We start from the raw sequence: 19,509 nt of genomic DNA, 5'->3' as shown, positions 1-19,509 counted from the left end.
AGGCAAAACACATCTTATTTCTTATGGGATTCACACTCAACTGTAGGTCATAACAGAATGGCGCAATCATAAAACAAAACATGGCAACAAAGAAAGAAAATGAAATGACCCCTGTCTGCATACAAAAGTCTGCATACACTTAGTTCTTAATACGGTGTATTGCCTCCTTCAGCATCAATGACAGCGTGCAGTCTTTTGTAATAGTTGTCTATGTGGCCCCGAATTCTTGCAGGTGGTATAGCTGCCCATTCAACTTGACAAAATGCTTCCAGGTCATGCAAAGTCTTTGGAGGGTCAACTTGGCCAACTTGTCGTGCTGGAAAGTCCAAGAGCGTCCCATGTGCAGCTTTCATGCAGAATAATGCAAATTGCATGTCAGTATTTTCTGATAACATGCTGCATTCCTCTTGAAACCAATTTTCACAAGATTCCCCGTGCCTTTAGAGCTCACACACCATCTTGCTCCTTGAAACAACTACACCATTTTTTTCCAGAGCAGCCTGTAGTTTTGGCTGAAATCTTTCTTGGTCTACCTGACCTTGGCTTGGTATCAAGATAGTGATTGAACAGTACTGACTGGCATTTGCAAGGCTTTATAAATTTCCATTACCTTGTTAAGCAGGTCTTTTGACAGTACTTTTCTGCACCCCATGGCTCAGTATCTATCATGCTTAGTGCATCCACATGAGAGCTAACAAACTCATTGACTATTTATACACAGACACTAATTGCAATTTAAAAAGCCACAGGTGTGGGAAATTCCACTTTAATTTTCTCCGGTGTGTGTGTCACCTTGTATGTCTGTAACAAGGCCAAACAATCAAGGGTATGTAAACTTTTGATCAGGGCCATTTGGGTGATTTCTGTTATCATTCTGATTTAAGAAGGTGCCAAACAACTATGTGATAATAAATGGCTTCATATGATCACTATCCTTAAATAAAAGACAGTTTTTTGCATGATCAGTCATATTTTCAAAGTCAATGCCAAAATTTCACAATTTCTGCCGGGGTATGCAAACTTATGAGCACAACTGTAACTACAAATCATGATGTTGTCCGCGGACAGTCAAGCAATCTCTTCATACGATGCATCCGTTTTGACGAAGAGCACACGTCTGTCCACTCTCAAAAGCATTCCAGTATGGAAGCAGAACCCTTGTAGCGTGAATTGACTGGTCCACTGGTCCACTACGTCTTGGACAATTATCTCCCTCCATGGCAACATTTTAGCAATGCATTTCATAGTGAACTTCCAGCTCCAAGTCAATTGGATCATTTTCATGCAGCTGACATGGTGGGGTTGCTTATAGACAAGGCGAGGTCATCCACTTTGCTGGGCCGTGGTGCCTTTTATTTGACAGCATTTTCATCATTGTCAGACAAAGAGAAAAAGAGTGGGCTTGAGTTATGATATGAGGAAACATTGCATTGGATAGCACCTCTTAATATGAACGTGATGAAACTATTTTATTCTGTTCTAATTTTTTCCAGTCAAACTTCGCCATGGGTCGTCTCCCCTCTACCTTTAGGAAGTGCTTCATGTTAGACTTTGGCCTGGCTCGCCAGTACACAAACACAACCGGTGAGGTTCGGCCGGTAAGTGGCTGTGGAAAAGTTTTGTTAATCAAATGAATTATGTTAATATTTACCCCGACTGAATCATTGTTGAAAGAATATTGGAAGTGGGTTCAAGGTTTACTATTTTAGTGTGATTACTGGACGTTGGTGCTAAGAAGAGGACAAAAAATGTGCGCCTCATTAGCATGACCAGTTCAGACAGTCTGAGTGCTCATTGGCTGGCGACGCATCAGCTGACATTTTCTGTTTGAACTGTGGTTTTGTGTATATATATATATATTTACAAATAAGTACACTGATCAGCCATAACATTTTGACCACCTGCCTCACATTGTGTAGGTTCCCCTTTTGCCGCCATAACAGCTCTGACCTGTCCAGGCATGGACTCCACTAGGCCTCTGAAGGTGTGCTGTGGTATCTGGCACCAAGACTTTAGCAGCAGATCTTTCAAATCCTGCATGTTGCGATGTGGGGACTCCATTGATTGGACTTGTTTGTCAAGCACATCCCACGGATGCTCGACTGGATTGAGATCTGGGGAATTTGGGGGTCAAGTCAACACCTTGAACTTGTTGTTTTATTCCTCAAACTACTCCTGAACCATTTTTGCTTTGTGGCAGGGCGTATTATCCTGCTGAAAAAGGCCAATGCCATCAGAGGATACCATTGCCCTGAAAGGGTACACATGGTCTGCAACAAAGCTTAGGTAGGTGGTACGTATCAAAGTAACATCCACATGAATGGCAGGACCCAAGGTTTCCCAGCAGAACATTGCCCAAAGCATCTCACTGCCTCCGCCAGTTTGCCTCCTTCCCATAGTGCATCCTGGCGCCATGTATTCTCCTGGACACCCACACCCACCCAGCCATCCACATGATCTAAAAGGAAACCTGATTCATCAGACCAGCCCACGTTCTTCCATTGCCCTGTGGTCCAGTTCTGATGCTCACATGCCCATTGTAGGCGCTTTCGGCAGTGGACAGGGGTCAGCATGGGCACCCTGACTGGTCTTCGGCTACGCAGTCCCATACGCAACAAACTGCAATGCACAGTGTGTTCTGAAACCTTTCTATCAGTACCAGCATTAACTTTTTCAGCAATTTGAGCTACAGTCTGTTGGATCAGACCACACGGCTCAGCCTTCACTCCCCACGTGCATCAATCAGTTTTGGTCGCCCATGACTCTCTCGCCGGTTCACCGCTTTTCCTTCCTTGAACCACTTTTGATAGGTACTGACCACGTCAGACCGGGACCACCCCAGAATTGCTGCAGTTTTGGAGATGCTCTGACCCAGTCGTCTAGCCATCACAATTTGTCCCGTGTCAAATTTTTCCTGTTCTAACACATCAACTTTGAGGACAGAATGTTCACTTGCTGCCTAATATATCCCACCCACTGACAGGTGCCATGATAACGAGATTGTCAGTGTTATTCACTTCACCTGTCAGTGGTCATAATGTTATGGCTGATATGTGTATGTACCTTGTTTGCTTGTCTGTTCTAGGCCACTGTATAGTATACATTTGATTGTGTTATGCACAGGGTACACATGGAACAAATAATATGCTTACTCAGCAGGGGTACTTTATGTTGCAAGATAGGAACACTGAAATGGATTAATGAAACCTCCACTAATTAATTGGAACAGCAGGCCTCTACTGCAGATTTAGAACACCACCTGAAATACACATATAAAACACTTTATTTTAGCCTTCAAGTAAATATATTTACTGTCTCCGCCTGCAGGGATACCTATTGGTACCGATAACACCACTTTCTCTGCACCGCTTACCATGACCACTGATATTATTCAAATATCATATTTTATTCATCTTTCTTTGTAAGGAAATAGTGAGGATACCGAAGGAGAGAGAAAAGAGAAGTAGTGGTAGCCACTTCTATCTAGGCTACAGAACTAAGCCATTATTTATTAACTCATAACAATGCCTTTCTTTAACAGTTTTGTTATTCATTTCCAACAGACCCTTTTGTGGTATGTACACATTGGCTAACAGATATTAAGTCTTTGCCAGGGCCACCTCTTATGGCCTCGTCTCTAGTTTCATGACCGGGGGCACAGGGGAAATGCCAGTCATATCAAGCTTGGTTGAATACTTATGGCCAACCTACTCAACTTTATACCCGTACTCAGCAGCAGAAATCAATAAAATTGGCATCCTCCAATTTTGAGCCAAAATGGTGATTCAGTTTCTAGTTTATTCCATCAGGAAGAGTAGCTGCTGCTCTTGAAGCACCTGAACATTAGGAAGATGGCACAGTAAGATGATAGATTAGAGGTGTGCCTCATTGTGACTGCAGAATTGACTTGAGAACTGCCCTGGTTCATGTATTATGTTCAGAGTGTTACGTTCAATAGTTTACAGTTGTTATGCTAGGGTACCTTGTGTTATGTCTTTTTTTCACCTGTGTGATTTTATGTTTTGCAGTTTTGCTGTTCCTTTTTGGCCTTTTCTGTTCGAAGCGCATGCTTGTGATTCGTCTCATCAGTAAGGTGCTTGATCCCATTTAAGCTTTTATTCTCTTTCTCCTCCTGAGATATTTTCCATATCCTTCCGTCCGTCTCCTTTTAGGTTTTAATTCAAGCACTTTATTTCCGTCAGTCTTTTTCATTTGTTGTGTTTGGGAGAATTTCTTTAGGTTTAGTGCTGAAAAGAAAACTAACCACCTTTAATTTTTCAGCCCAGAACTGTGGCGGGATTTCGGGGCACTGTTCGTTATGCATCAGTAAATGCTCATAAAAACAAAGTAAGTGTCTAAGTGTAAAAAAAAACAAAAGCACTACAAATTTGTGTTTTGTGTCATATCAGTTTATCAAAAAATCTACATATTGTTTTTCAAATCACGAAAATAAATATATAGATCTATATTATTCATTCTTTACCTTCTTAGGAAATGGGCCGCCATGATGATCTTTGGTCGCTATTTTACATGTTAGTAGAGTTTGCAGTCGGTCAGCTACCATGGAGAAAAATTAAAGATAAGGTGAGCTCCTATTAACGCTTGCTTAAACGTTTTCTAACAAAACTTCAGTTAAATATTCAAACTGCTCCTTTCAGTAGGAAATGGATTCTTGTGTTCACTGGGCTCAAATGGTGTGCAATGGTTTCCACTGTATTGCTTGTGTGTCAACAGGAACAAGTGGGACAGATTAAGGAGCGCTATGACCACAGAATGCTGCTCAAACACATGCCTTCTGAGTTCCACATCTTCCTGGATCATGTTTTATACCTTGACTACTTCACCAAGCCAGATTACCAGGTACACTTACACAGATTACACTGTACACTCCATACAGCAGTAAAAATAAAACTGACCCAGTTACTTGATCAGCATTGTTGTGTTTGTCAGCTGGACTGCAGGTGGAGAGGATTTTGATCTAATTCATTTATGTTTGTGTAGTCAACAAATGGTTCTCGAAGTGAGCTGAATTTGAAGAAGCTTGTTGAGTGAAATCCGGATTTAGCTGGTAATAATAGTCATAGTCGATAGTCTTCCATATCCTGTCATTCTCAGTGCATTTTGCGGTGTGTGATTACAAGTTCCAGTTGTTTGCTGGATTCCAATGGGAATCACATAACACTTTGAAAGGGACCATTGAGGAGTGTTTTTGCACAACAAAATGGCATTAACAAATAGTTTGCTCAACAAAACATCAGTGAGGTTCATTAAATGTACACGATTCATATAGTCATTATAAGTTGAATCCACTTTAATGAGTAAACAAGAGTTGAAAGTGTGGTATGTGAGATATAACCTTCATTCCCTGATGGGGGGGGTATGTGCTTCACCTCCTGTGCCCCACAGCATTTGAGGCTTGGTGAGAGCTTGGCCAGATGTGAATCATTGTGGCCAGGTGTGAATCATTGGGGCCAGGTGTGAATCATTGGGGCCAGGTGTGAATCATTGGGGCCAGGTGTGAATCATTGGGGCCAGGTGTGAATCATTGGGGCCAGGTGTGAATCATTGTGTGTGAAATGACTCCAATCATTCTGAATGAACACCCCAAATCGTATCTGTCGGTGGAATCTCCCTTTAAAGTAAACCCAGTCATTTTATAGCATTGTATGTTTGATTGAATTCAACCCATAACCCCCCTGTAACCTTTCCACCTACACGTCTCTGTAATCCTGTATGCAGTTGCTGATGTCAGTCTTTGAGAACAGTATGAAGGAACGCATCATCACGGAGAATGAGCCTTTTGATTGGGAGAAGGGTGGGACAGATGGAGTTCCTCTATCCACCAGCATGTCTACACCCCCTCAACAGAACACCCGACAGACCCCCGCCGTGGTCGGGTATGGGAATCAGCTTTTTGGATCATTTGCATCCTATTGTTTCAAAATGGAATGGGAATCATTCTGCAAAAGTACCGAAATTTAGATTTACCCATCAACAGGATTAAAGCATAACACATAAGGAATTCTAAGGAAATAAGTTTTTTTAACAAATCAGTATGGAATATTAATATTACCTGTAGCCTATTACAACAAACAGTCCACTGGGTTGGTAGTCAAGTTCATTTAGGTTCAGAATGCCACTGTCAGGATTTTTTAAACACTGTTCACATTCAAAGTAATCCAGGACCCATGCGGAAACCTACCTGCTTAAATGATGTGCTTGTTTTGTGCATTCCCAGAGTGGTAAATGTGACTCCGGTTCCTGGAGAGCTGCCGAGGGAAAACACAGACGATGTCTTACAGGACGAGCACCTGAGTGACCAGGAGAACGCACCACCGGCCGTGCCTAGCAGGCCTAATGAGGGGACAAGACCTCAGGCAGAAGGAGAGGCGTGGAACGACACCGACTTCAACCGCAACCAACTCAGGATCAGCATCAGCAAGGTACAGGATCTGATAGATCCACAGTTTATCTCACTGTGATCCGATAGGTCCCCAGTGTATCTCACTGTGATCCGATAGGTCCCCAGTGTATCTCACTGTGATCCGTTAGGTCCCCTGTGTATCTCACTGTGATCCGATAGGTCCCCTGTGTATCTCACTGTGATCCGTTAGGTCCCCTGTGTATCTCACTGTGATCCGATAGGTCCCCTGTGTATCTCACTGTGATCCGGTAGGTCCCCTGTGTATCTCACTGTAATCCTGTTAGGTCCCCTGTGTATCTCACTGTGATCCGTTAGGTCCCCTGTGTATCTCACTGTGATCCGTTAGGTCCCCTGTGTATCTCACTGTGATCCGTTAGGTCCCCTGTGTATCTCACTGTGATCCGATAGGTCCCCTGTGTATCTCACTGTGATCCGATAGGTCCCCTGTGTATCTCACTGTGATCCGTTAGGTCCCCTGTGTATCTCACTGTGATCTGAAAGGTCCCCTGTGTATCTCACTGTGATCCGTTAGGTCCCCTGTGTATCTCACTGTGATCTGTTAGGTCCCCTGTGTATCTCACTGTGATCCGTTAGGTCCCCTGTGTATCTCACTGTGATCTGAAAGGTCCCCTGTGTATCTCACTGTGATCCGTTAGGTCCCCTGTGTATCTCACTGTGATCTGTTAGGTCCCCTGTGTATCTCACTGTGATTCGATAGGTCCCCTGTGTATCTCACTGTGATTCGATAGGTCCCCTGTGTATCTCACTGTGGAAAATTGTACAACGTGAGCTGACTAGCTTTCAGTGACCATCTCTTAGGTTCAGATGATACACTGTACATACCCGGTTGTAGGCAGAGCTTAAGAGGCACTGCGTTCGCCATTAATTCAAAACAGTATTGTGACTTAATATGCCTGCCGTACTTATTTCAAATAACCCTACACAGTATGTTGAACGCTGGAAAAAGAACAGTAGCCATAGATGCATTTGTTCCCCCAGGGACAGCTGGCTGTGGAGGAGGAGCCTTCTAAAGGGGCGTGTCTTGAGGCCCCTGTGTGTGGGGCTCCCCCAGAAATGACTGGGGTTCAGGTCAGCGCCCTGCGTTACCGTCGGGTCAACAGCCCAGAGTCAGAACGCCTGTCGGCTGCAGACGGGAGACCAGACATCTATGACAAACGAGGGTGAGGGCATTATATAGTGCACGCACACACGCGCACACACACACTGAAAACACATACACACAGAATAACAGTTTACCAAGGTTTTTGACCGTCCGTCTCCCCCCGCAAGGTCTCGTATGGACATGCTGGGATCCCCGTCCCGCCACGTACACTCCTCCCAGCCGGCGCAGATGCACTCCCTGGAGGGAGGAGGTGGGGACTGGCAGGGTGCAGGTGGACGACCAGGCCAGGAGGTCTCTGTGGTCTCCGCGGCCGACCCCGAGGCCCATAGTAACGCCTTCATCCGGTCGGTACCACTCGCTGAGGAGGAGGACTTTGACAGCAAGGAGTGGGTAATCATCGACAAGGAGACGGAGCTCCAGGACTTCCTGGGTCATCTTGGGGCGGGGGCAGAGCCCACCACCTCAGGGCCCACCACCGACGAGGAACCCGAGGAGCTGCGGCCCCTGGAGGACCTGGAAGAGCGGAGGAGGCTGAGGGTGGCTGGAGGTGGTGAGGTGGTGGTGAGGCCCAAGATGCGGGCAGGAGGTGTCGGGGCCCTGCCTGATGGGGAGGGGGTGAACGGGGCCGGTCCTGGGCACTCAGGGTATCACACCCTGCCTCAGAGCCGCGGACAACGGCCGCGGCCCCAGTCGGAGCACTTTGCGGCTCACGGACAGGTAAGTGGCTGCGGATTAGAGAAGTGGTGTGTGTCTTGTTGTGTCAGTGTGTTTGTCTGGGTCGGGGTCCATTTAAACTGAATTTGAATTCAAATTATATTGGGATGGACTTGGCCCACTGTCTGTCTTTGTGTTTGTATTTCTCTGGCTGTTTGTCTATGTTACTTCCCTGTGATGTTCTGAATGATTAGTATACTTATTCTGTCTTCTCAGGATTTGTTAGTTACTTTTTGAGGGTCCATCTATATAGTGTATACACTGTTCTCCGCTTTCTGAATGTTTTGCTTCATCTGTTTGCCAAATAAATCCTGTGACACAGCTGTCCTGAAGTGCAATAATGGATAGTGTTTGTATGCTGGTAGTGACCAGTGTGCGCAGCAAGACTGCATATTCCCATAGCTAATGAAGAATGAACTCCTTCCTGCCGGGACGCAGAGCTGTGCGAATGAATCATACGTTATGAGTAGTGCCGTAGTAGTGTGGACGCTGCGCAGCTTTACGTTGCTGAAGTCGGTGGGGATTCCTTTTTTGTGGAAGGAAGCAGCCAGGTCAGCCATTTTGTGCTGATGATCCAGGATGCTGTTGTGTGAATACATGATAGCAGATCTGATTGACAGGTATCAATCAAAGGAGCATGTACAGTATGAATGTCATGGGTCATGTTAAACTGTTTCACAAAACAAGAAAGGATTTGTTTCTCCTCTCTCTCTCTCTCTCTCCGCGCCAAGCCAATCTCAGCATCTCGGAAACCCGTTTACATGCAGTATATTGCCCAAAATAACACTGGCCTTGCCTGGCACATTCACGTCCAACAGTGAAACGCTAACAACCATCCAAAATAAAACTCAACCAAAACCGTTGTGCTTAGGTCTCGTTCTTTTTATTTTTGTATTATTCCTATCATGCCCTCCCAAAAACAGATTGGAAAAAGAGACCCCTCCCCTTTCTGCTGTCTGCGTGTGTGCGATGAACACACGGCAGTATGCACACAGACACACAGACACACAGAGACACAGTCGTTTCCGTGCCAGCAGAGATAGAGAAGAGACAAGAGTCTTCTTGGCCACACCCCCGCCTGATGCCTTTCTCCTCCACTCTTATTGGTCTTTTTCAGTTGGAGGAGGACAGGCCCCACCCCCACCACTCTTTCCCGAGGCCCAACCAATTGAGAAGATTGGCGTCGTACGTGTTCTCGTCCTCTACCCTGGAGACGGAGCAGTATCCCCACGGCAACTCTGAAGCTGGGGCGCTGATCCAGAGAAGCCGCTCGGCTGAGAGCAGTCCCGCCCGTATCCCCTCGCGGCGCCACATGCCCCTGGTACCTGGCAGCCCCGGGGGGTCGCGACCCCGACACACGGTTCTCAACCTGTCCCGACTCCAGATACAACAGATGCTGGCCAAACTAATGAACAAGACGTGATCGGATTTCAAAAAACAAAACATTAGCAGTTGTATCTAACGTTTTTGTGTAAATTACATGCTGCGCTTTTTCACAAGCCACAAAAACAACAATATTGTCCTCCCTCCTCAAACGGACCCACATGCCCCTGGCTGTAACTAGGAGGACTGGAGGGGATCAAAAGGAAATAATACACAAAAGAATACAAGATTTGTTCTTTTTCTTGCGCAATAAACTGAGCCCCTGCCCCTTTCTGGAGAGCGAAGGAGAGCTTGAGAAAGAGAGGGAGGGAGGGAGGGAGAGAACAATCCACGTGGTCCAAAGATCTGTAACCACGGATACCGTCAACCCGTTCTTACTGTACACTAGAACTCTGTTTTGGAAATCTGTTTTTATCCAAGTGCTGTATGATTGTGGGTGTATGTATATTTGTGTGTGAATGTGTGGAAGTGGGTTGAAAACAGTACTTTCACATGGTACTCATCATCATCATGATGAAGACTATTTCCCTTCCTATCCTTGTGTATTCTTCTCTTTTGATATGTTTTTAAAGCCACAATCTGTTATTTTATGTTACTTAAAATGACAAACCAGAGCTACTATTTAAATGGTCACTGTGGATGCTGCTTTATCATAGTCAATATGCCAGAATGTGAAAAGAAGGAAATTCTATATGAGTGTTTACCGTCTTAGGGTCAATTATGGATCACTATAGGCAATATATTTATAGGCAATAGATTGATAGGCAATAGTTTCCATCATTGTAGTGGAATGCCGCCATGTCTTACCACATATAAAAGTTTAACATGTATATAACACATCTATAACATGTCTATAACATGTCAATAAAATTGTATTATTAATTTGCAAACTAACATTTGCATCTTCGAGTCAGTTTTCACAGTTTTGGTAATGTTAGCAGCAGTAATATTCTTTAAACTACATATGTTTTACTAACATTTATGTTTTATTATGTTTAGCTTCTTGTTGTGAATCATTCTATATATTTTGCCTTTAATATTGCTGTTTGGATTCTGGACAGAGCACAAGGATCATATTGCTGCAGCAATAACTGCAATAGATTTTGTGAAATGTCTATATTGTCAAAACGTGTTACTCACTACTGTAATTTCCTAAATTGAGGCAATTTAGGCTTAAATTCAGTTGAACCAATTGAATGTTAAGGAGCGTCTTTATGTACAGGATTACTTCCACCCATTGTTTGCAGTGGTAGTAGTAGTAGTAGATTTTGATTTTTTACGAAGGACAAAATTATTTTAAAATGTGTTTTTTTAATGACAGGATTGGAGCAGGAGCATGGTGACAGTAACAGCAAGCAGATAGCGCTCACACAAGCATTACAATCCTAGAGAGCTATCTGCTCTCACATCATCTGTGTTATGATTTAGCCATGGAGAGACAATTCAATTATTTACACCATCACAACACATACATTACACTGTGTTGTGAACATGCTTCTGTCCCCATCCATTATCATAATAATCCCAAAGTCTATGGATTTATTAGTACCCAGTACCGCTCTGTAATTTAATTTGACCTTCAGAGAACAAGTGCTACTGTATACTGAGTAAACACCACAACGGAGGATTTATTGAATTGAGGCCATATATAGATCTGACAAAAATGTTATGCTACATCTGCTTGGCTAGTCTTCCATAAATGTTCGTTTTCAGAGATCCAAAAACAAAACTTTCTGAATGTATTTGTCACCCTCTGGTTAAGCTCAGTTCTTAGGTTGTCAGAACAGACCTACCCTCTGGCACTGTGTGAGTGTGGGCCTGGTCGCTGTTCAGTTGTCACAATAAAGGATATCACTGGACTCCAGTTTGATTGATCTGTTTAGTAAAGTCTGATTTGTTTGTGACACATCCATGCGTTCATTGGCCTAGAGTGTATCTGCAGCGCTAAGGGTCTTTTCCCAAATAAATATAAAAAAAAGATTGCCTGAGTAGGCATGTGTTAAAAAAATACACATCAATCATTTTGTTTAGCTGGTAACATTTAAAATGGATTTTGGGAATGCTCTTACCCAGTGATCCTTGCTTCAATGACTAATAGTTACAAAACAGTTTTGTTGCCAGTTCTTTCTGGCATGTCTTATGCTTGGCAGTACTGGCAAAACTGAGCACACTATCACCACTAGTTCATTGCAAAAACATTTATGTGGGAGGTAAGGTGGGTCGGCCAAGTAATAATGTGTAAGACAATACAAGACAATTTGGAGTGAATGTAAAAGATAATCATACGTGTGAACAACATTGAGATCCGCAGGTATCTTTTGCTGTAAAGGAAGATGGAGAACACTCACCTTTTGTTAATATAAAAAAGACATTTGTTTTTGTATCACATTAACCCTGTACAGTAACAATACGTATTGAAAAGCATGTATTTCAAGCATTAAAAAAAATAAACGTTTAAAACGTGAATATTAGTATTTTGAAGGATCGACAACATTTTAACACCTTGTCAGCATATCATGTGACTTCACAGCTGTACATGCATTAGGCAACCACGGGTCCACATGATTTAACTTGAAATCATGCTGGGTTTAGCAATTTTAAAGAAAACATGAGAGTATTACATGTCTGTGTATGTCCATATATACTCTATACATGCGAGTGTGTGTATATATACTTATGCTTGTAATACAAACAAACGATTATTAAAGTATTTGGGGAAGTACTTTGCAGAAATGTTTTCCTTCCTTGGTGTTTACTCAATGAACCCACATTGTAAGTCATTATAAAGGTACCGGCAGGTTTAATGTTCCCTGTGTCTGTTCTGTATCTTTTGTTTTTTTTATTTAAGAGTACTGATCCTGTTTGACGACGTCTTCTGTCCTAGGGTTCAGCCAAACGTTTTTCATTTGTATTCCTACATTATGTGTACTACAGCCTGTCTCTGTCATGTGTTGCAGGCACCGGAGCCTATCAACTCATACCAGGGTGGCAGTATGGAGGACCTTCTCCTCCAAGGCATGGTGAGAGAGAGGCCTGATCTGAGCATGCAGGCACAGCTTCGCCTACGACGGGTTGACTTCCTTTCTGCAATGCTCACTGTCACCCTTCCACCTCTCCAAACCTCCTTTGAGGTTGCTTCGGGATCCGGTGTTCAGCAGGGTCAGGATGGGGCAATGGACGTCCCAAACACCATAGAAGGTGCTGGGGCAGGGTCCGACGGTGACAGGAGCCCCAAAAGCAGCGAGCACAGCCAGGAGGGTGATGATGGAGCTCCCTCTACTCTCCTCGCAGACGAGCTTCTTCGAGAATATCCTCGTCGGGCCTCTGGGGGAGCGGGGTTGGGCGGTGAACTGGAGCTGGAGGAAGGCTCCAAGACGCTGGTGATCTTATCGCCTGGAGACGTGAGGCGGTCCCTGGCCGTTGTGGGCGATTTGCCCCCGGATGATGCTGGAAGCCACCAGGGGACCTATGCAGCCGTCACACCCCAAGGCGAGAGGGCGCTAGGAGCCCTGGGAAGCCTGCTGGATGTGTCCGAGCCAGGCACTCTGTCCTCCCAGCTGAAGTCTGAGCCCAAACCGTGTTTGATGGCCATCACTGCCATTCTGGTTAATGTGGCGTCCAGTGTGGTTACTCCCACCAGCACGTCGCCTCCTTTCACCAAAGTGGAACGGACGTTTGTCCACGTTGCGGAGACCACCCACCAAAATGTGATGAGCTCCTCAGGGAATCTACAGCCCAGGGTGCTGCTCCCCAGCCTGGTTGAGGAGCACACGGCTAAACAGGACGATCGCTTGGAGAAAGTCAAATACCTATGGAAGGGAGAGAAAGATCGGGCCAGGGGGAAAGAACCAGATGGAGATGTAGAGCCGGAGGATCTCTCAGTGGGAGAGAAAAATAGAGACATGAAGAGCCCATCTGACGGAGATGTCTCAGACAATGATGTTGAGAAGGAGAGGAAGAGTGGATCTGAGGTTCAATGCCTAGACAGCAAAGAGGGAAGGGAGAGTGAGTCTGAGGCTGAAGCCCAAAAGACATACGACATTGAGAGGAGGGAGCGGGTATCCGAAGACGATGTCATCGAGAAAGACGTGGCAGGGGATGAAGATAACAGGTTCGAGAATAACATTTCAGAGAGAGACAAAGAGAAAGAAGAGGGGAAGAACGAGGTGGAACCAGATAAAAAGGAGGAAGCCCCAGGTGCCTTAGAAGGGGAACCCCGGGTTAAGATGGAGGATGAAAGGAAAGAAGTTGATGAATTCATCTCTTCAGTAAAAGATACAAAAAAACAGAGGGAACTTGAGGATGAGGCTCAGGCAGTAATCCAGTTCCAGAACCTCTTCTCTTCTGTTCTTGGTTCCCCTGAAGAACCTGAAGCACAGGATGTCCTGGTTGTTCATAGAGAAACCAAATTAGAGTTTCTACAAGGGGCCACCCCTATTGTTGTTTTCCCTGAGATGGAGCTTGAACCAAACAAAGAAGACTCTTCACTGGAAAAACCTAAGGGCCCTGGCGATCTAGAAGCAGTGAAAGTGTGCTCGGTGGAAGCCGAAGTTGTACAGTCTATCAGACAGACCAGGCCTCCAAAACTGAGCAGGATCCCGGTTCTCTCTCGGTCCGAAGAGGACACAGGCTCAGACCAGGACCAGTCGGGGGCATCTCAGTCGGTCAAGTCCCGTCAGAGGACCAAGCAACCACACCTAGCCCGGCTGGTCATGGAAAGAAGGCAAGGTCGCATGCAACGACTGGCTTCTGCATCCTCAGCGTCCTCCGTGGATGACGGCTGTAAAGCGGCAGCAGAGACCCAGTCGGAAGAAGACACCCATGATGACGACTCTCTACCCAGGAAGGGGAGGGGTGTTGAGGGGGTGAGGAGGAGCGGTGGAGGGCGTCAGAGGAGTAGGATACCTCGACCTGTCACGCCTGTTAAGCTCCAGGGACCTTCTGCAACACCGTCTCATGTCATCCCCCAAAATAGCACCACTGCTAATGTCCACAAGCCACAACATTCAACTGTGTATACCAGGTAAGTTCAGTAAAAATGTATCTGTTGGGAAACACATGTTCTTATCAGTTACAAATGTCAGAAGATGCCTTCTGTGTGTCTGTTATTATTTATATTCATTAGCAATAATCATCCTTATCGGAACGGAATTATGAATTCCAAGAAACATGTCCATGTGTTGTTTCTCTGTGTTTCAGGCATCAATCTCACAAATCCAGGACCTCAAGCATGAAGGGTCAGCTCCACCAGAGGTCCCAGACTCTGCAGTCCCGACCTGGGGCTGACTCCTCCTCCCCTTCCTCAACCCCCCCGGCACCAGGGCGTGGGGTCATCTCCCAAGCCCCTGCCTCTTTACACCCATCTCCCCGCTGTCTCAGCACCTCCCCACGCAGCTACTCCACCTCCAGGACCGACAGCCCCTCCCCTCAGCGGCCACGCCGGGGAGCCGCAGTCACCGAGGTCCGGAGGCAACTCATATCCGTGCGGGCGCAGACCGCACTTCCGCTAAAGCCCCGACCACCTCAGACCGAGGACACTTCAGCGCTTGGGACACACAGGAGGCGAAGCAAACTCTACCCGTCATCATCTACGTCCACTCCGACCAAGGGGAAGACGGATGCTGCTGAAAGCAAGGCAGCCACCAGATAATATATCCTAGCTTAGTATATTCGGGTGATCTATTCATTTGACTGTCCACAATGCAGTTCACACACACCTTTATCCACCGTATGTCAGAGTAACTCCACAAACTTGTTTCTTTCGGACCGTGCAGGAAAACGCTACATTTTAACTCTCAGCTTTGGATAGCAAATAGGCGTCTGCTTTTAATCACAGTTAAAGCCCAAGAACCAAACACTAAAATGAGCACCAGCCCATGGATGTGACTCCCAGCGCCACACAGACTAGGGAGGTAGGTGTTGTTCTTTACCTCCTGCAGCTAATGCCTCACTGCACCAGTCTGGGAACGTGTTCCTTAGCAGGGTTTGAATCACAAATTGCTCAACGATGGTGCCCAAGATGAATGTTGTTGACAGTTCCTGATTTGTTAAGGGGGTTCCCTAGCCCCCCTGTGATTCCAACCCTAAGTCTGGGGGAATCTAATGGAGTCTGACTTGGTACAACAGCCCTCACATGCCTTATTAATACCTGTTCTCAAACCTGTTCTTATATACTCCCATTACGGAAGCTTCCAGGGACAATACAACAATTGCATTAGCAGAGCAGCAGTCTCATCTGATCATTGATTAGGTTGCTTAAAGAAGTGCTTGAAATCATGTGTGAGATAAAAAAATGATATAGAGCTACATTATGGAATTCACTTTATTTAGGTCAGATCACAGAAGTCAATAAGGTAACATTTTATTTGATACTCCTTATGAAGAGTTATGAACTGTTCTGTTACGTTGTAAGCATGTTTATGGACTGTTATAGAGCATTTTGAAACTGCACATTAAAAGCAATTAGGCACCAGAGTTTGTTCATGAATGTCACTCTCATTCCTTGTTACATGATTGGAAAGTTTCACTATGGTCAATGACTGAATCTATGACATGTAATTCATGTTTTGAGAGCATTATAACACTTTACAAGGTGTTTCAGTTGAAGTGTTACCATCGTGTTCATTAGAATCAGATATGGATTTGTGGCAGTGTGCAGTTTCTGCTTGCCGTTATTACATCCAATCAAAGGCCATCACAGTTGGATTGAAAATGTGTGCTGTATAAATAATGTCTGATAGAGTATTATACAGTCTCACAAACCTTTGTAATGCATCTACAAAGTTCCATGAATGTGTTTACTTGACAATGCAACCCTTGACAAGAAGCTACTTAAGCTGTCTAAAACATTTCTGGCCTATATCATAATTTGAATTAAGGTTAACAGTTTACAATATGTTACCTTATTCTTAAGCATTCCCAAAATGTATGTCGTTTATTGTCTTTCTTTGTTCATAGATAGAAAAGGATTTTGAGGGGGAATGAAAAATCAATATGTTTTGCAAGATAGCGTAAACGTATCTAGTTGTGGCTTCTTAATTTTCTGCATGTGTTCTTGTCTACCTCGGGAGATGGTTTTAACCAGATGAGTGTTTTTTTCTTTTTTGGGAAATTCACTAGATGTACGTAGAGATTACCACTGCGTTCCAAATTCAGCTTATTCCACATTTTGTGCATTACTTGTGACAAGCGATCATAAGACTTTGTTCAAAGGTAGCGCTCTATATAGAGAGGTGCCATTTGTGACCAATCACACAACAGAATCACATTTAAATATTCTGTAGATAAGTAGGAATGTGTCAAAAGAAAAATGATTTCTGTTATTTTTGTATTACAGCTTATATGTGCATGATTAGGGGGTGCTAGCTATACAATTTCACAGAATGTTCACTTCAGGTGTAAAATCATCAGTTTGTTCATACATTTATTTGGATCCCAATTTGCTGATGCCTTGGAGACAGCAAGTCTTCCTGGGGTTCGACAATAAAAAAAATACACCAGAAGTACACATACCTTCACAATCGACGACATTCATCGAAATCATTAACATGTAAACATTACAGACAAACAAATATAAACAAACACACAAAATTTGAAACTCAAAAGAAAACTCAAAACAACAACAAGTAATTTGTAGCCATGTGTGCGTGTCTCTCTTTGCATTCCCTGCTGTTTTATCTTTATTTTATCTTTTATTTGTATTTTTTTCCTCATTTGTTAATTTTGTGATGTCAATTCGTCAGATTTTACTGCACGCTTGAGTTGCTTGAGGTAAAAAGCAGTTCCATGTTGTCATGGTTCTATAGAAGTACTGCTCTCCTTGCTTTCTGTTCTCTTCTGGGCTTACGGACTGTAAAGAGACCACTGATTGCATGTCTTTTCGGGTAAGTATGGGTGTCAAAGCTGTATGTTATATAGGTTAAAACAATTTGGACTATGAGTGACAATAATATTATAAAACCAAGAAGTGATGTAACCCTTCACTCTTCTACTTTTAGCCAAGAGAAAATGGCGTGCACACTATATTAGCCCTACTTTGTCAATGTTAATTCGTTGAGTGTTGTTTGGGGCAAGGCTTGCTGCTCTGATTTGAGCCAGCTTCAGCTTTGCTACGTCTTTCTTCCCTGCATTTGACTATACTACTGGACAGTAGTCAAAATTGGACAAGACTATAGCCTGAATAACTATAAAAATTGATCTTTTTGTCAGTCGTTCATTATCCCCTTTTCTTAATTATAATTTTTCTAATTCTGTTCTTACTACATGCAGGCTGTTATAAACATCATTGTAGAGTATTTTTCATTTGCACTGTTCTTTGTTGTCTACACTTCAGAAGTGTTACATTTATATTACAGAAATAATAATTTCATATCATATGACAGGGATAAAACAATATAGTGATACATTTTTGACAGTACAATACAATGTTAATAAATCTGTTAATTTTGCCGTGTACAATACCCAGACGACGTTCTGACATCACCCAAAAATGTATTTAGCAATTTAGTGAGACAAGCAGAGCTGCTATGTGAATGTCAATCATTAATGGTTTAATATGAAGCAATTTCATTGGCTCACACTAATTCAAGTTTGCTTTTTATTGATCCATCTAAGTTATCACTTCTAAGAAATGTGGCATGGCTTGAAATATAGCTACTTGTTTCTGGTGTTCCATAATAGTTTGCCAGTAGTGTTGTACATAATTTACTTCTTGAGACATAAATAAATCTTTATTTTTATTTGATAAATCAAAAAACTGTTTTAAAAAATATTTGTATTTGCATTTGTTATATTTATTTTTCAGAAGTGTCAAATGAAACCTCTTCAAGCTTTAACAATACTGCTGCATTCAGACTAACAAACCAAACATTTTACATTTAGATTAGTGTGGTGTTGAATATATAATTTGGCATGATGCTAAAATATGGTTTGGTGGGAGATAACTGTAGAACATTCATTATGGTCTGAAATATGACAAAATGCAACCAATAATGAGTATTACAACACTGCATTACTTACGTTTTTAAGAATAGGTGAAGGATCTGCTGTAAAGCATTAACTACTGTACATGTACTGCTTTGATAAATACATAAAACTGTGTAAGGGAGAGGGAACAGATATTATTCTGTTATGGTTACATTCAAGATGTTTTCAGTTCTCCATCAACATGTTTGCTTATCTTTGGACTCTCAGTCTGCCCAAACAAGGATGGACTTTGCATGACTGTTTCATGAATTTAATCATTATAAAATTATCTGCTTATTATATGAACTAGCTTGCTGACAAGTTACCCATTTGATCACTGATGACGACAATAAAGACCTGCTTCATTTATGCTGGATATTACTGTCTTGGTTTTAATCGTTGTCTTTTTAGTTTGATCTTATTTCAAACTTTTCCATAATGTTGACATACTGTACAATTGATATAATAAATTACATGTACGTTTTAACAGTCATTATAATGAAATGATGCACTGCAATAGGTAATACAGTAGCTTTGGGTGTGTTGTGGAAGATAGCTAGCTAAATGCACAAAACATATAAACTTTACGTAGGTGTCTACCACCCAGAAGAGGAAAGTAAGTGATTACAACTTAATGTAATATGTGCCCTTGACAAACGTCTTTAGTAAAGTTGTTGAGCAGCAGGAACACGAGAAGACTGATAGACCTGACGTTACAATGACAACAGCAGGAACACGAGAAGACTGATAGACCTGACGTTACAATGACAACAGCAGCAACACGAGAAGACTGATAGACCTGACGTTACAATGACAACAGCAGCAACACGAGAAGACTGATAGACCTGACGTTACAATGACAACAGCAGCAACACGAGAAGACTGATAGACCTGACGTTAC

At 43.4% G+C, this 19,509-nt stretch overlaps 1 protein-coding gene across 4 annotated transcripts in view; it reads left to right on the top strand.

Moving 5' to 3' along the window:
- ttbk1b (tau tubulin kinase 1b) overlaps positions 1 to 18,977 on the top strand; it is a 30,718-nt gene extending 11,741 nt beyond the window's left edge. For 2 of the 4 annotated variants that reach the window (XM_010889110.3, XM_010889109.3), the window contains exons 6-15: positions 1,494 to 1,598; positions 4,282 to 4,347; positions 4,492 to 4,584; positions 4,735 to 4,860; positions 5,740 to 5,897; positions 6,239 to 6,443; positions 7,424 to 7,605; positions 7,715 to 8,264; positions 12,602 to 14,667; positions 14,844 to 18,977. In XM_010889110.3, coding sequence (XP_010887412.2) covers positions 1,494 to 1,598; positions 4,282 to 4,347; positions 4,492 to 4,584; positions 4,735 to 4,860; positions 5,740 to 5,897; positions 6,239 to 6,443; positions 7,424 to 7,605; positions 7,715 to 8,264; positions 12,602 to 14,667; positions 14,844 to 15,294 — 4,002 coding nt within the window. In that variant the 3' untranslated portion in view covers positions 15,295 to 18,977. Of the gene's footprint in view, positions 1 to 1,493; positions 1,599 to 4,028; positions 4,094 to 4,281; positions 4,348 to 4,491; positions 4,585 to 4,734; positions 4,861 to 5,739; positions 5,898 to 6,238; positions 6,444 to 7,423; positions 7,606 to 7,714; positions 8,265 to 9,378; positions 11,504 to 12,601; positions 14,668 to 14,843 lie in introns of those variants that run through there. The other 2 variants (XM_010889111.3, XM_020047655.2) reach the window with 2 other exon arrangements.
- The last annotated feature ends 532 nt before the right edge of the window (positions 18,978 to 19,509 follow it).

The sequence above is a fragment of the Esox lucius genome, chromosome 6 (genome assembly GCF_011004845.1).
Source record: "Esox lucius isolate fEsoLuc1 chromosome 6, fEsoLuc1.pri, whole genome shotgun sequence".
Taxonomy (NCBI): Eukaryota; Metazoa; Chordata; class Actinopteri; order Esociformes; family Esocidae; genus Esox; species Esox lucius.
Note: the sequence above shows the minus strand (reverse complement) of the source record. Positions and strands in the feature narration are given on the sequence as shown.